The following is a 16,153-nucleotide window of genomic DNA, read 5'->3' as shown; positions in this document are numbered from 1 at the left end:
CCACCACCACGCACAAGAAACAACAAGACAGACACCATTGTATGCAGATGCCAAGAAGTGTGCTCAGCTCTGGCTGAACAACTTCTAATCTTGTGTGTGGACTTGATGAGAAGAAGCACCAGAGACTCAGGTTCGATCCTGACTGTCTGAACGTAGTATGTACATTCTCCCCATGAGTTTTCCCCGAGGTGCTCCAGTTTCCTCCCACATTCCAAAGATGTAAAGGTTAATTGGCTTTGCTAAAGATTGTAAATTATCCCTAGTTTGTAGGATAATGCCAGTGTACGGGGATCGCTGGTCAGCGCGGACTCGGTGGGCCGAAGGGCCTGTTTCCATGCTGTATCTCTAAACTACACTAAACAATGACATTAAGTTACACAATAACATAATTTAAAAATTCTTAATCGCCCATCCAGCAACTAAAGAGACAATTTTAGGGTGGTACACAAAAATGCTGGAGAATCAGCGGGTGCAGCAGCATCTATGGAGCGAAGGAAATAGGCAACGTTTCGGCCCAAAACGTTGCCTATTTCCTGCGCTCCATAGATGCTGCTGCACCCGCTGAGTTTCTCCAGCATTTTTGTGTACCTTCGATTTTCCAGCAACTGCAGTTCCTTCTTAAACAATTTTAGGTTGGGACTGATATCTTTGTTTCCTATTTTTTTGTTTAAATAATAGGAAACAAAGATATGAAAATGTGCAAGTTTACAACAGAACTTCAAAGATCACAGCAAAACTCTACAAAAAAAAGAATTAATGAACAAGCACTTGGAAAAGACACATGGAATCTTTAATCAATGATTCTATGGCTTCTCAGAGGGAATTAAAATTCATATCCAGAAGTATTTTGTTTTGGGCAAGTTAGCAAAATAATAAATTGATTACACAATATTTAATCACAAACCACCCCAAATTAATATTTTCAGTGTATTTAGAACATGGAACAGTACAGTCCAAGAACAGGCCCACAATGTCTGTGCTGAACATGCTGCAAAGCCAACTCTTATCTAACTGCACATTATCCATATTCTCCATTTCCTGCATATCATAAGGAATAATAGAGATAGGCCATTCGGCCCATCAAGTCTACTCCACCATTCAATCATGGCTGATCTATCTCTCCCTCCTAACCCCATTCTCCTGCCTTCTCCCCATAACCTTGGATACCGCATGATCACATGCCTATGGAAGTCTCTTAAATGCCACTTTCTTATCTGCCTCAATCACCATTCCCAGCAGCGGTTTGAGAGAGAACTGCTTGTAATTAATTGTAATTATGAATAATTCATTGGAGGTGGACTTATCTTTGCCCCCAAAAATCACTGCCTGCTCCTGTAGCTTACTACTTGTTGCAAGAAGCGCAGTCTTCCCCTTGAAGCAAGGAATCACTGATAACAGATTTTGGGCTTTATTAACTCACCCCTCTATAGAAACTTATCATTTCCATGGTATAATACCAGTGAATGCTGACAGTTTCTTCATCATTAATCTGCAAAATCAGGTCCTGAAGAATGGACAATTTATTGCCCAACTGGGGCAAGAGGGCGGCATGGTGGGGCAGCGATCGTGCTACTGCCTTACAGGCCCAGAGTCCCGGATTTGATGCAGACTACAGGTGCTGTTCTGTACGTTCCCCCCGTGACCTGCATGTGTTTTCTCCGAGATCTTCGGTTTCCTCCCACACTCCAAAGACTTACAAGTTTGTAAGTTGATTGGCTTGGTATAAATGTAAAATTGTCCCTAGTATGTGCAGGGTATATTAATGTTGAAGTGTTTAAGTGTTCCAAGTGATTGATAAGGCAAGGGAAGTTCTGCTCTTTTTGCTTTGGTCTCCGTGTGCTTCTAAATAGATGTTCACTGGAGAGAGATACAAATAACAGCATATTTCACCACATGGAGGTCAAAGTGACACTTTGTCAACAATACTGGACAGGTCCTTGTTTGGATTCTTGACCCCATTCTCCTAAAACATTTTCTTGCTGGCTCAGGTGATGGTCCAGAGGAGGTTTACAAGAATGATTCAAGAAATGAGTGGGTCAGCATGTGATGAATTTGACAGCACTGGGCCTCTACTCGCTGGAGTTTAGAAGGTTGAGGGGGGACCTCATTGAAACTTACAGAATAATGAAAGGCACAGATAGAGCGGATGTGGATGGATGTTTACCCAGGTGGGAGAATCGAGGACCAGAGGTCATAGCCTCAGAATTAAATGGAGCTCTTTTAGAAAGGTGGTGAGGAGGAATGTCTTTAGTCAGAGGGTAGTTAGTCTGTGGGACTCATTGCCACAGAGGGCAGTGGAGGCCAAGTCAGTGGATATTTTTAAGGTAGAGAATGCCAAATTCTTGATTAAAACGTGTGTCAAGGGTTATGGGGAGAAGTCGGGAAAATGGGATTAAGAGGCAGAGATTGAAGTAGACTCGATGGGCCGAATGGTCTAATTCCACTCCTATAACTTGTGAAAACAGGCATTATTTTGAGCTTTGTCACATGACAGGATTACCAGCCAAACAGAGGAATAAAGATTCAAGGACGTGCTCAAAGACACCTTGAAGGATTCCAACACCGGGAAGCTGTGCAGCAATGATTATGCAACTCGTCCTGACTACAAGGAAAAGACCGACATAAATAAAACAGCTGGTGTTACAAACAGGGAAGATGTCAGCAGAAGTCAAAACGCACTAAGTCAGAATTTTTTAAAAGGGGAAAGCTGCAAACACTGGTGTCTGGCTGTGGACAACAATACTGGAAAGGAATTTGCAGGTGAAGATGAACTACCCATGTAGAAAACACAGCATGTTATTTATTTGTTCATTACGTGGAAACAGGTTCTATTTAGGGCTGTCAATTAATCTACATTAGTATGTGCGACTGACATGAATGCAAATTGATTATTCTTTTTTTTAAAAGTCAGGTTATTAGTGCGTTTTAGTGGCAAAACCCCCCACAAATGCTTCACAAATTGCCTTCTTGTTGGATGGCATGGACAGCTCGTGTAATGAACACCAAACAGCGGTGTGGTTGTGAATGTCTCCCGGGACTCATTGAGGCAGCTACCACTCTTGTGTGGTCCATGTGGAGCCCAGGCTGTGACTTCTTGCAGCCAAGGAAAAGCGGTTCAGAATTGTGTTGCATCCCTCCTTCTCTTCCTCTCGGTTTGGTAGGTGAAGGGGAGCTAGGCATTGTCAGGCAACATGGCCGTGGCAAGAAAACCTGGCTACTGCTTCCGATCACTTCACCGGCCTGTTGGATACTAGGTAATAGCAGCTGCTCAGGTGTTGGAATACCTGTGTGTCTTGCCTTCCTTTTCCATTTCAAATTTTTAGGCTCGACCCAAGAATATTTCAACCCTTTGCTATAACATAGAACGGCACGGTGGCACAGTGGTAGAGTTGCTGCCTTACAGCAAACGCAGCGCCGGAGACCTGGGTTTGATCCCAACTATGGGTGCTGTCAGTACGGAGTTTGTACGTTCTCCCCATGACCTGCAGGGGTTTTCACAGAGATCTTCAGTTTCCTCCCACACTACAGGTACAGGTTTGTAGGTTAACTGGCTTGGTAAATGTTTAAAAAATTGGCCCCAGTGTGTAGGATAGCGTTAATATGCGGGGATCGCTGTTTGGTGCGGACCTGGTGGGCCGAAGGGCCTGTTTTCACACTTTAAACTAAAAGTACAGGACAGCAGTGGCCCTTCGGCCCACAATGTCAGTGCCAAACACCAGCTTATGTGCCTGCACATAATCCATATCCCTTCATTCCCTGCACATCCATTTGCCTAACCAAAAGTGTCTTAAATGTCGTTATCATATCTGCCTTCACCACCACCCCGGCAGCACGTTCCAGGCACCCACCAGTGTGTGAAAAACCTGCTGGGCAAATTTCCCTTCAACTTTGCTCCTCTCACCTTAAAGCTCTGCCCTCTCGTATTTGATATTTCCATCCTGGGGAAAAAAGTAACTTCCTGTGCCTCTCATAATTTTATTTATTAAACAATTCCCTAGAAGATAAGCACAAAATGCTGGAGTAACTCAGTGGGACAGGCAATATCTCTGGAATGAAACCATTCCTTCAATCCAGAGATGCTGCCTGTTCCACTGAGTTACTCCAGCAATTGGTGTAAACCAGCATCTACAGTTCCCCCTACACTAAACAATGTTCTTGCATTAGTCCAATCTAACCATTCATCATCTTGAAAGCTTCAGGTTCATTTTTACTGAATGCATTCTTTCTGGAAAAACCTAGATCCCCTAACAATCCTTATGTTTCTGCTGTGAAGGAGTGTCTTAAATTACAAGCACGTGTTTTACGCAGATAATTTTCTTCCTGCAATTGTGGGATAAGAATGATAGGTTATTGAAAGTTATATAATAATTAGAAGTATTAAACAAAACTATAGGGACAATATAATGGAAAAGGAGTTTTCATTAGGCCAAATATTGGCATTTTACTGTTGTCTAGCTCTGCGATTAACTCACAATTAATTATTTCAATCATTTAACAGATCCAATTGTACTGATGGAACTAATTAATTAGTGTTTAGTTTCTTTGACCCATGGATTAAACATTTGTGTTCTTGAGCAGAATATGTTCATGTAGGCGTCAACTCGTAAATGACTACAAACAAAGGATTTGTTTTACATCTGTAGAGATGTAATTTTGCATAAATAAAGTGGCTCAAAACGAGCACAGTAAATCAAGCTCTAGCAAGCCCTGCCTGCAGGATTTACTCACACTTATAAAGAAGCAAAATTGCTCTGACTGTAAAATAAGTTTTACACTACCGCCCAAAGTAAACTTACACTTGTGCTGCCTAATGCATCTCAGTGTGTGCAGAAAGAAAAGATGGCACCAGAGCCAGAGACGACAGCTGATGTCTGTACAGAGTTGGTACATTCTCTTTGTGGCCGCGTGGGTTTGTTTCGGGGGGTTCCGGTTTCCTCCCACATTCCAAAGACATGGTTTTCGACAGGCCAAGTGGCTTTTGAAAAATTGCCCCTCGTGTGCCAAATACAAAACTGGGATAACATAGAACTAGTGTACAGGGGTGATTGTTAGTCAGCACAGACTGTGGGCTGATCAGCCTGTTTCTACGCTGTATCACTAAATTAAATATCAAAACACAAAACAATAAGCATGTCAGTATTTTAATATGTATACTCGCACAAGTTTAAAGCCTATTCCTACACTCTAGCATTTGGCTACCTTACCCGAAGGATTTACCCATAGTAAATCCTTTGAGAAAATCATTCTCTTGTAGCCTCTTATGCCGTGATCAGCAAATACATTTTTACTGCCTCCATCAATAATTTATTGTAAAGGCACCATCTTTAATTATGACATTCACACAAAAGTTTTATTGCAGCAAATTGGTTGAACAAAATGATTTAGTATCAACTCTAACACTATATTGCAACCAAGATGGTTTCTTAAAGAGTAATGTTTTATCCTATTTCACATCCCATGCAAGTGTCCCTGTATTATTTGTGCTGAAAACCTTGATTCTCTCAATGAGTTCGCTCATTACTCACAAGTTCAGCTCCAGCTCTACAGAGCCTACGTCATCATCACTGCAAAGAAAAAGGTTCATCAGGTTTTTCTCAATCATACGAATGGAGTCCAAGTAGGCACCTGTCCTAACAAGGGGGAGAAATAATTTAAACATGGTTCTGTACTTCTCGGATGCAAGAACATCCATTTATCCTGTAGAAACGAGGAACTTCAGATGCTTGATTACACAAAAGGCAACAGAGTGCTGGAGTAACTCAGTGGGTCAAGCAGCATCTCTGGAGAACATGATAGGTGACATTTAGGCCGGGACCTTTCTTCTCAACCTAGAACTTCCAGGTTCTAAAAAGTCGCCGAGTTACTCCAGCACTTTGTATCCTTCCATTTATCTAGTGCCTTATTGTTCCTCTTAAATCAAGAGATTACTTGTTTCGAAGAGTCACAATTACAAAATATGAATAATAATTCTCATGCACTCTCTTTTTCTCATTTCCTCTTCAAGAAACAGCTCTAAAATGTTGAAACAGGGTGCACCCTTGTAAGCACTAGACACCAGAATGCAGCTTCATTTAGATCTGCAAGATCCAGTTAATGAGTCAGGAATTATAAACTTTTAGTTGCCAATAAATCTACAGGCAATCAAGTCTTAACCATTTAACAGAGCCGAGGTTCTGATGAAGGGTCACTGACCTGAAACATTAACTTGACTTTTCACTCCACATGTTGCCTGACCTGCTGAGTACCTCCAGCGTGTCCTGCTTTTAGTATCACATTTCCAGTGGGAGATTTTCTCTGCTTTTTATTTAACCATTCACGTTCCTTTACTGAATTTCAGATGCAAGGTCGTGCATGATCATAACTAAAGCTATCTTGAAATCTAGTGGTTGAACTATAAGCTTGTGGTTTCACGAGAGAGATCTGGGTCATTACAAAAATCCAAAAACATGTCAACTCTTCAGTTATAAAAGGATACAAAATAGATTATTAATTTAAAAAAGTATAGCCAAACAATAATAGCATTGGAAGGTACTGCAGATGCTGGTTTATACCAAAGACAGACACAAAATGCTGCAAGAACTCAGCGGGTCAGGCAGCATCTCTCGGGAAAAGGAATAGGTTCCGACCGAAAATGTCCTGACTACCAAGTTCTGGTTCAAAATATTGGAAAACAATCTTCAAAAAGTACCCAACCTCCATCTGTAGTTTGCTGACGTTTGATCCTACTGTCTGATAAGCTAAATTCTTTAGTTGCTAGAATGCTAACCTGAAGTGGACCACATTAGAACGCTGAAGAATGGCCCGGACCCGAAACGTCACCCATTCCTTCTATCCAGAGTTGCTGCCTGTCCGGCTGAGTTACGACAGCATTTTGTGTCTATCCACATAGAAAAGGTTGCTTTATGGATCACGTCTATGCCAGTAAAAAAAAAAAGTAAATAATGCTAAGGTCCAGATCTTAGCCGAGGCAAGATGCCATGTCATATGAGATCAATATAAGAACAAACCAACAACATGTGGAAGATTGGTACCTCGTGCTAGCCTACAACCCAATGGTATGTACATTGAATTTTCCACTTTCAAGTAATATCCCCCCCCCCCCCCCCCACCTCCTGGAGTCCCTCCTCACCTAGGGGTTACACACATTTCTCCTATCATTCTCATCACTCTACTCCTCTCCTCCACATGCTCATCTCCAATCCCAGAGTTCTAGATTTTCCTTTTATATCTCTCTCTCCGTCTTTTCACCCCTCCTCTTCTTTCCTTATCTGACATTCTTTTGTCTCTTTTTTACCTCTGGCCTTTGTCACCCCTCTCCCCTTTTCACCTGTTTCTACCTACCTTCCAGGCTTCGGCCTACCCCATCTCTCTTTTCCAGGCCCCCCCCCCCCCCCTCCCCTCCCCTCCAATGTCGTCTGTCCATTTCCTCCACAGGTCCTGATTGACCCGCCGAGTTCCCACAACACTGTTATTTTGCTCAAGATCCCAGCATCTGTAGATGGTATCGACGTAGCTGGAATCTTCACCCTTGACCTTATCTTGCTCCTCTCAATCCTATTGTAAGTACCAACAGGAAGGAAGACAAGTGCTCTTTGCTGAACGTGGACAAGATTCTCAGGATCTGAGAGATACGGACTTCTGGGCAATGTCGAAGTGTGGAATTCACCTTTAATACAAATAAATTGGCAGCAGTGTCAGGAGAGCTACATTTGGATATGAGCAGCACTTTATCAATGTAAAAACACCTTGAGGCTTGCAGCTATAATACGATTCTCGATTCCTGCCTTCAGCATTATTATGCAGAACACCTAAAGCATTTGGCTTCATTATTACTTCATTAATTGGTCTTGCAAAGTCCATAATAGTACACAAACTGGTTAATTGAATTAGATAATACGGAATTCAGGTGATTTCACTGTTGGCTTGCTGGAAATTACAACTCTAATTGTGTTATATACTGAAATACGTGCATCACTGAAGGCAGAAATGGAAACAGGCCAATGAATCCCCTGAGCCCTGAAACACAAAATGTGAAAATATAGATGCATGTCATTTGACCTCAACTGTTTTGTGCGCTTATGATTTCCCCCATGCAATCCCATCTAAAATGGTCAAAGTAGAACAAAATCCAGTATTGCAAGATACTGATTAAGCAATCAAATTCTACATATTATGGGGAGAAGCCCACAACTACTTTCATCAGCACTAATTACCTTCATCACAAAACTAAATAAAACATATTCAAACAATTATATACAAATTCTTTCCAATTTTCCCCACAGTCATTCTGTTAATTATACAATCTTTCTAAATTTAGGACTGTTGTAGATGTCTTCATGTTTTTATTTTTAATGGCTTCTGTTGCTCCTGCAGCGGTGTGTGCATTTTAATTGCAAGACAATGGTATCCCTTTGTGACCTGAACCAGATATTGATGTCTTTCGTGTGTGCACTTCAATTTCTCAAAAGACAAACTGATGGAGCATTAGTGGGAAAGGGTTGCCACGAATAAGTAAATTTCTATATTTCATCACAAAATGATCTCAAGAACTGTGGTTGTGATCAGGTTCTCCTCAATTCAATCAATCAGCACAACTTAACCTTGCAACATAATACACAAAAGGAAAATGTCACTCTTCCCACAGCGATGGATCATCTTAAATAACCTACACATCACGACTTCCAACTGTCCTCTAGTTGTTCCACTTGTTCGTCTTTAAGGCATAGAGCTTTCTCATTTAGAAACCTGCCTGCATCCTACTCTGTGTCTTTAAACAGCAGAAGATAAAACATCAGTATTGATCAACACTATACAACAGGCAGAAGCAGTTTATCAGTTATTGAAAGGAGATCATGGTCGGTTGACCTGCCTAACTAAATCCCCCAACATTCTTATCCATCAACTAACCTTATAAAAAAAAATAATCTGTGGCAAATGATTTTATGTGAGAGGGAGGCAGTGGAATTGAGAGGGAAGGAGGTTGGAGGGAATGTTGGCGAAGGAGAAAAAAAGGTTCAAACATTTCAAAAACCTTTTGCATGCGGGGAAAAACAAACTTCTTTCACACTTCACAAAGGGGCGGCACAGTGGAATCCTCTTTAGGATTGACCCACTTGGCAAGTTGTTGATCAATCCTTTCAGGCATCAATTAATCAACTGCAACACCCACTAAACGCGAAGGTATATTACACTGGTTTTCATAATTTGTCTCTTGTGAGCCGAGGAGCAGTGAAGGGCGTCACTTGTTATGGATCCCCCATGAGGTGAAACATCTTGTTAGCACATATCAATACCAAGTCATTGGGTATTTTTAGATTGATAGATTTTTGATTAGTAAGAGTGTCAAAGGTTGCAGCGAGAAGGCAGGAGAATGTGATTAAGAGAGAAAAATAGATCGGCCATGGTTGAATGGCGGAGTGTACTCGATGGGCTGAATGGCCTAATTCTGCTCCCATGCCTTATCGTCCAAGTCAAGTCCTGTCAGTGTTGAATATATTTGAAAAACACCACTTCTCACTTTCCAAACTCCAATGAGTACAAGTCAAACCTGCTCAAATGTATGGTGTCCATCTGATATCAATCTGCATGTGTTCCTTTTGAGGCCTGTTCCCGAAACCAGGTGCAATGAGGTCAGAGAAAATACACTGTTTGAATGAAGCCCAAATTTTGCATTCAAACCCTTGGGATACCAAGATTAATATTCCACGCGTCTTTTCAATTACTTGTACCAACCATTTGCATCAAACTCAATTTGGTGTTCATCTTTTACGGGACATGAACATTTCTAGCGAGCCAACATCTATTGCAGATCCCCGATTGCTCGAGAAACCATGGGATGCTGGGCCGCTGCACAGCTCAGTTTAGATCAGCATTACTGTGGCTCTGAAGTCATTTAAGCTTGACCGAGTCTAGGCAGCAGATTCCGACCTCCGCTGTTTCTAGTTTTTCACCATACTCTCATCTTGCCTTTATAAATTCAGTGATTTCACACAATAAGCACAATCTATTTTTATTTGCAATCTTATGCTTCCAACTGCACTGCTTACAATGCCATTGCCAAAACTGAATACAGGCCTCTATACTCAGATTAGTCATTCATATTGAATTGAATTGATTGAAAGATACAACATAAAACAGGTCCTTCGGCCCACCGAGGGCACACCGACCATCGATCACCATTCACACTACAGCTGCTCCTCAACCTACGATGGTGTAACGTTCCGAAAAACCCATCGTAAACCGAAAATATCGCAAGTCGAAAACACATTGCGATATATTGCGATCACGTGACCGGAAGTGACATGCGGCTCACTGCCGTTGCCGAGCGTTGGCTGATCGTAAAGTCAAAATATCGTGTCAAAGCATCGTAAATCAGGGGGGCACCCGTAGTTATTTCACTTTCGCATCCACTCTATACACACTGAGGGCAATTTGTAGAGCCAATTAAACAATGGCGGGGGGAAGGGGTTGACGAATAAAAGGTGGAGCCGGCGTGCTTTATAACTGTGTCTGCATGGTAGGTAATACATACCATATTTGTATAGATTGGGTATGCAAGCAAAGAATTTCACTGTGCCTTGACACATGTAACAATAAAGTAAAGTATTCCATTCCAAACTACAAACCGTATGTCATTAGAATGTGGGAGGAAACCGGAGCACACAGAGGAAATCCATGTGGTCACAGGGAGAGAATGTGGTTGAATCTTACGTGATCAAAATAGATAACATGGCAAGGGTGCGGAACTAAAATGCCACCAAAATCGGTGGTGGACCTGTACATATGAACAGCTGACGTCTCAACACATATCCCTTTAGGATGACACTACTAGAATCCTGGAAATCATCCCCATTCTCTGCTTCATTAACCGGAGACAGTTTACCAAACAAAGCAATATATTTGGAACTCTGCCACGGCACAATCTTGATACGTACCAAAAATTGCTATTGGTCAAACGAAGGAGGTTGTCTCTGAATCATGGTCACCATGTTTATAGGGATGTTTCTCAATAATCAACGGGACAGGGTTGGAAACATTCATGTTATAAGAAAACACACACAAACATACTAAGGTCGTTTTCTAACTTTGGGGAGGTCCATGAGAGGTTCACAGATAGGGAGATGATTTGGTTAATTCACAAAAAACAAATAAAGGTAAACAGGTATATATTGAGCAATTTGAATGTCCACTTGGATATCCAGACACCCCCAACTTTCGAAAAGGTACAATCATTGACATTGCTTTTCCAGTTCAGATGAAAGATTATCCACTTGAACCAATAACTCTCGGAACTGTGTGGAGCTTCAGCTAGTCATAATATACTTGTGACTTGAATTATTGAGTCAAGAGCCCTGTATTCAAGTTTCTCTTTCCACAGTGTGTAATTTTTAACAGTTGCCACCATCACAGAGGGTGGGGTCACACATTCTCTGACTGCAAACAAGTTATTTTTACTCAAAAATATAAAACCCTAGGTATTAGAATGCAAAATATTCCATGATGTAGTTTATTCTTCCCTAACATAGAACCAATTACATCAATAACTAATACTAAGGCAGTTCATTATTTCCATAACAAAAATAACACTAATAGCTACCTAACCCCAGGTTAGGCTGTATTTTGCCTTCTGCAAAAATTACACTTTAAAAGGAACTCAGCCCATTTCACAGCAGAAATACATACTTTGCTGTGCAGAGGTTATGTGATGTACTTGTCATTCACCACACTTCAGAATTCGTGGATAATGTCATGGCAATATATCATTGGGTAAATAATATTAAGAGTGCCTCTAAACCCAAATCACAATTGAAAAATATGCATTTGAAATAGTCTCCAGCTGATTGTTGAAATGGAGAACTTCTTCAGAAGAACATTGCTACATTGGGTAAACTTACCTGGATGAGTTTATAGAAGTAGGCATATTGGCGAGCAGTGTTTTTATACTGACTAAAGACATCGTGGATGGCTTGCGTTGACTGAAGGTAACGTACTTCTTCCTCTTCAAAATACAAAGGAGTATGGTACTCCACGGGCAAAGTCTTAATGTAGGGCAACCAGAAGGAATCGGGATTCAGTCGTTCACAAAGCAGGTGAAAGGCAAGAGTGATATTTCCCATGGCTTGTAGAATCCGGTCCTGGGAATACACGGGACCTGGATAGCAAGCAAGGTACACATTTTAGGCTGGTTTTTATGTTCGGAGTAATAAAGCGATTAATTAACATCTATGAATACCAAGAAATCCGCTTTTCGGGGCTTCTGCAACGGCGACTTCTCCCGCCCGAGTTGCGGGTTTGAGGATGACCTGGAGCGGGGCTTTACATCGCCCGGCGTGGCTTTAAATGACCGCGGGACTTGCTAGCGCCTGCCGGGGGGCTCCAACATCAAGACCGGATTATGGCCTTGCATCGCCCGGCGCGGCTTTAATGGCCGCGGGACTTATTTACCATCGCCCGCCGGGGGCTTTGACTTTGACATCGGGAGGAGAATGGGGAGTGCAGGGGAGAGATAAGACTTTGCCTTCCATCACAGCGAGGAGAAGATTCGCTGTGATGGATGTTTGTGTAAATTGTGTTGTGTCTTGGTTCTTCTACTTGTTTGTATGACTGCAGAAACCAAATTTCGTTTGAACCTCAATGAGGTTCAAATGACAACAAATAAATTGTATCAATTGTATGTATCAATTGTATCAAATCCAGGAAGCTAGTGATTTTAGCGCAGGTGCGGTAGTTTAGTTTAGAGATACAACGTGGAAGCAGGCCCTTCCGCTCACGGAGTCCTTGCCGACCAGCGATCCCCACACACTAGCACCATCCTACACGCGAGAGACAATTAACCCGGAGCCAATGAACTGACAATCTTTCGAATGTGGGAGGAAACCGGAGCTCCCAGAGAAAACCCACATGGTCACAGGGGGAATGTACAAACTCTGTGCAGACAGCATGCGTAGTCAGGATCAAACCCGCAACTGCTGTTGAGCCACCGTGTCATCCCTGTAGCGCCGTGGATAGCTGAGATGTTAGAAACCATTAAGGCTCTGAAAGTTTAAAGGTCTGCTTTATTTCCACATCACCCTCATAGATCATACATTCATGTCTCACTTCTAGAAAATTATTCTTGGAACAAACACAACTCTTATCAGAATCCCAAACGAAGGAGATTAGATTGGACAAATCTTCCATCCTGTCAGATCCTCAACATGGGGAAATCCAAGCTATTGAAATTTTAAAGTCAGTCTTTTATTTGTTTATTGGTCCACTCCACTAGCTAGCTGTGTAGAAACATTATGTAATGTGGTCAATGTGAAATAATCACAGAGCAACCCACTTCAAAAACAGATCCAATAAGCACTAGCTCATTGTGAGAGATGGTGCAACAGTTTTGTTACAATCCAAACACTAAAGTTCAACAACTATGAAACAGAACTAAACACAGGGAGAGATTTCATCAACATGTTTAAAAGAAAAATCAATTATAGCGCAAGAGTGATTACGAATTTAATCCATGTTTAGAGGTGGCTTGAATATCTGTGCAGAGGCCAGAGCTGGATGCTCACAATTCTAAATACGCCAATGAACTGACTACATAGTCATCTGGAACACTCCGTTTTTGGATTTATTAATAGATGTACAACTTACCAGGCGATGGAGGTGAATGTGAGATGGTGTTCAGGGACACCAGTGAATAAAATGCAGGTAATCCAAATCCTAATATACAAATTCAAAGGGCCTGCTTCAGATTTCCACAAATGGGTCTGCACAACCAGTTACTTCAGTATTTTACCTGTGTTCTCCTCACAGCTAAGCTTCTGCACAGTTATCAGGAGTTGCAATCCTAAACTAAATGATTGGTTTTCTCAATATTCACTCCCTTTGGGGAATTACTCTACTGACAATTAACAAAACTAGAGCCATGCAAGGCTGTCAAATGACAAGAATGGAGCCTTCATCCAACTAATTCAATAAAACTCAAAATGACTTGACATTCGTAATCTTCAACTAAAAAAGGTATCTAATGACTCAGGCATTAAGAATTAAATTCTATGTTAGCCAAATGAGAATTGGGTGAGCACTGGATGGAAAATAAGTTTAATGGCTATGGGGAGAGAACAGTGGAATAAAAGTGATAGGATTCCTCTACTTGGAGCTAGCAGAGACTCGATGGGTTGAATGGTCAACTTTATGCACAATTTTAGAGGTTTGAAAAATAAACCTCATAGTTTGAATACGGTTACAATAAAAATACTGAAGCAAAGTTTCAGAGAATTTTTCACCTGTTAGTACAGCCATGCAATTATAGTTGGTGTCAAATACTTTAATTTTAAAAGCTGTAAAACTACAATTCTCCATGCACGAGAGGAATTAACACTGTCTTTATTTATGCACAAATGCTACATACACATCAGATGAAAGCAGGCAGTGTTTAAATTTGGAAATCCAAAAACTGCTGCTGGCTCTGCTTCACCATAGAACCCGAGTTTCAAAGTAGCAGTGAGAAAGATTGATTCTTGATTAGTACAGGTGTCAGAGGTTATGGGGAGAAGGCAGGAGAATGGGGTTAGGAGGGCAATAGATCAGCCATGATTGAATGGCAGAGTAGACTTGATGAGCTGAATGGCCGAATTCTGCTCCAATTACTAAAACTAAATGACGGAGAGGTGACGTTTCATTTTGGGACCATTCTCAGACACAAAATTAACCTGCGAGCCCATGGGCTGAGGGAGGAAAGCAGGTAAACTCTCAGAATTCCTGGAAAAATATGCAAACTCCACATACCGTCACAATCAAACCTGTGATGCAGCTGAATATCTATTTGTCATCTGCCCGATGGTGAAACAGACTTGAAAGATGCTACGCAGCATTAAAGACAGCTTCCCAATTTAATGAACAGCATGCAATCCATACCCTACCAAACATAGGCAAATCCACATGCACTCAACTGCTTGATGTTTCATAAATGACTAAATATTTGGAAAGAGTGAGACACAGGCAATGATCTGGAGGAAATACATGGAGATTAGTAAATGATTACCTACCCAGTATAGAGTTTTTAGCAGATTCAACAGTCATCAGCATTTTTCGAGGGATCCACAGAAAAAGTTCTTCTGCCTAAAAACAAAAGAAGCCCATCACCAAAGTCTGCTGTGATAAAGCCACAAGTAAATCCCAAATTATATTATGCTCCTACATTTGAAATGATTCTCATCAATCCAAGAAGATATTCAGACTCAAATTCAGGAACAAAGTATGTCAGCATATGCAATTAATTCTGGCAAAAAAAAAAGTTGGCAACATAGTAATTTTGGGCAATAACTACACCCATGCCCTTTTCAAAGAAGCATGGCACTAATCTCTGCTTTTACCAATTGTCATATTCGTTGTGCAAGAGAAGCAAATGCATAATAAATGCATTCAGTGTGTTCGAAATGTGGGTAGAGGAAAATCAATGAAGTGGCCACCGCCATATTTTTTGTACAACTGCCAGAAATCTATTGCCTTCAGTGATAGTGCATTCTGTTAACACCAAGTTTGTGCTGCCTTCATCAGTAATTATCTAGTACTGGTGTGGTTTCTTGTTTATCTCATCAGGGGCCTTGATGCCACAAAGAAAGTGGACTAATCTGATGGCGTTGCAGGAAACGGCTGTGTACTTTCATGCCAAATTTACCCAGTCAACCGTGCAAACAAATGAACATGACAAAACTTTGGCCCCTCAATCCTGAATATGGAAGCTGCGAGCCAAAATTTCACCTGGCATGTTCCGAATACAAGAGTTAATCTTTATTCACAAACTATCTTGTCTGGGCCATACATAAAAGAGATTGAACCATAAACATACTAGGAAGTTGGAATTAGTTACAAAGTCAACACTCCAGAAAAACAAATTGGAGGACAGGGTATCGGGGCAAAGAACAATTCAGCAGTGAGATTCGAGAAATATATTCAAAATATTGGGAACCCAAGGATCCCAGCTGACATATTTGCCTTAACGACCTATCCCTGTGCCTTAATCCCCAACTCCATTCCCCACAAAGTACAGGTACACCATCGATTTTCCAGCACCCTTGTCAGATTATCCATTTTGCAAAACCAACAGAGGTCACGTAATTCAACAATACACCTCTGACCCACTAATTATACCCATCCCGTGTCTCTA

General features: G+C 41.4%; 1 protein-coding gene across 4 annotated transcripts in view; it reads right to left on the bottom strand.

The window, feature by feature from the left end:
• The window catches only part of setd3 (SET domain containing 3, actin histidine methyltransferase), a 120,962-nt gene that overhangs the window by 62,326 nt on the left and 42,483 nt on the right, over positions 1-16,153 (bottom strand). For all 4 annotated transcript variants that reach the window (XR_004413153.1, XM_033027682.1, XM_033027684.1 and 1 more), the window contains exons 5-6: positions 15,033-15,105; positions 11,895-12,151 (exon numbers count right to left, since the gene is read on the bottom strand). Coding sequence is in view for 3 of the 4 variants with exons in the window: in XM_033027682.1 (XP_032883573.1) it covers positions 11,895-12,151; positions 15,033-15,105 (330 nt within the window). In the remaining variant the exon portion in view is untranslated. The remainder of the gene's footprint in view (positions 1-11,894; positions 12,152-15,032; positions 15,106-16,153) is intronic.

Source organism: Amblyraja radiata, chromosome 9, assembly GCF_010909765.2.
Source record: "Amblyraja radiata isolate CabotCenter1 chromosome 9, sAmbRad1.1.pri, whole genome shotgun sequence".
Taxonomy (NCBI): domain Eukaryota; kingdom Metazoa; phylum Chordata; class Chondrichthyes; order Rajiformes; family Rajidae; genus Amblyraja; species Amblyraja radiata.
Note: the sequence above shows the minus strand (reverse complement) of the source record. Positions and strands in the feature narration are given on the sequence as shown.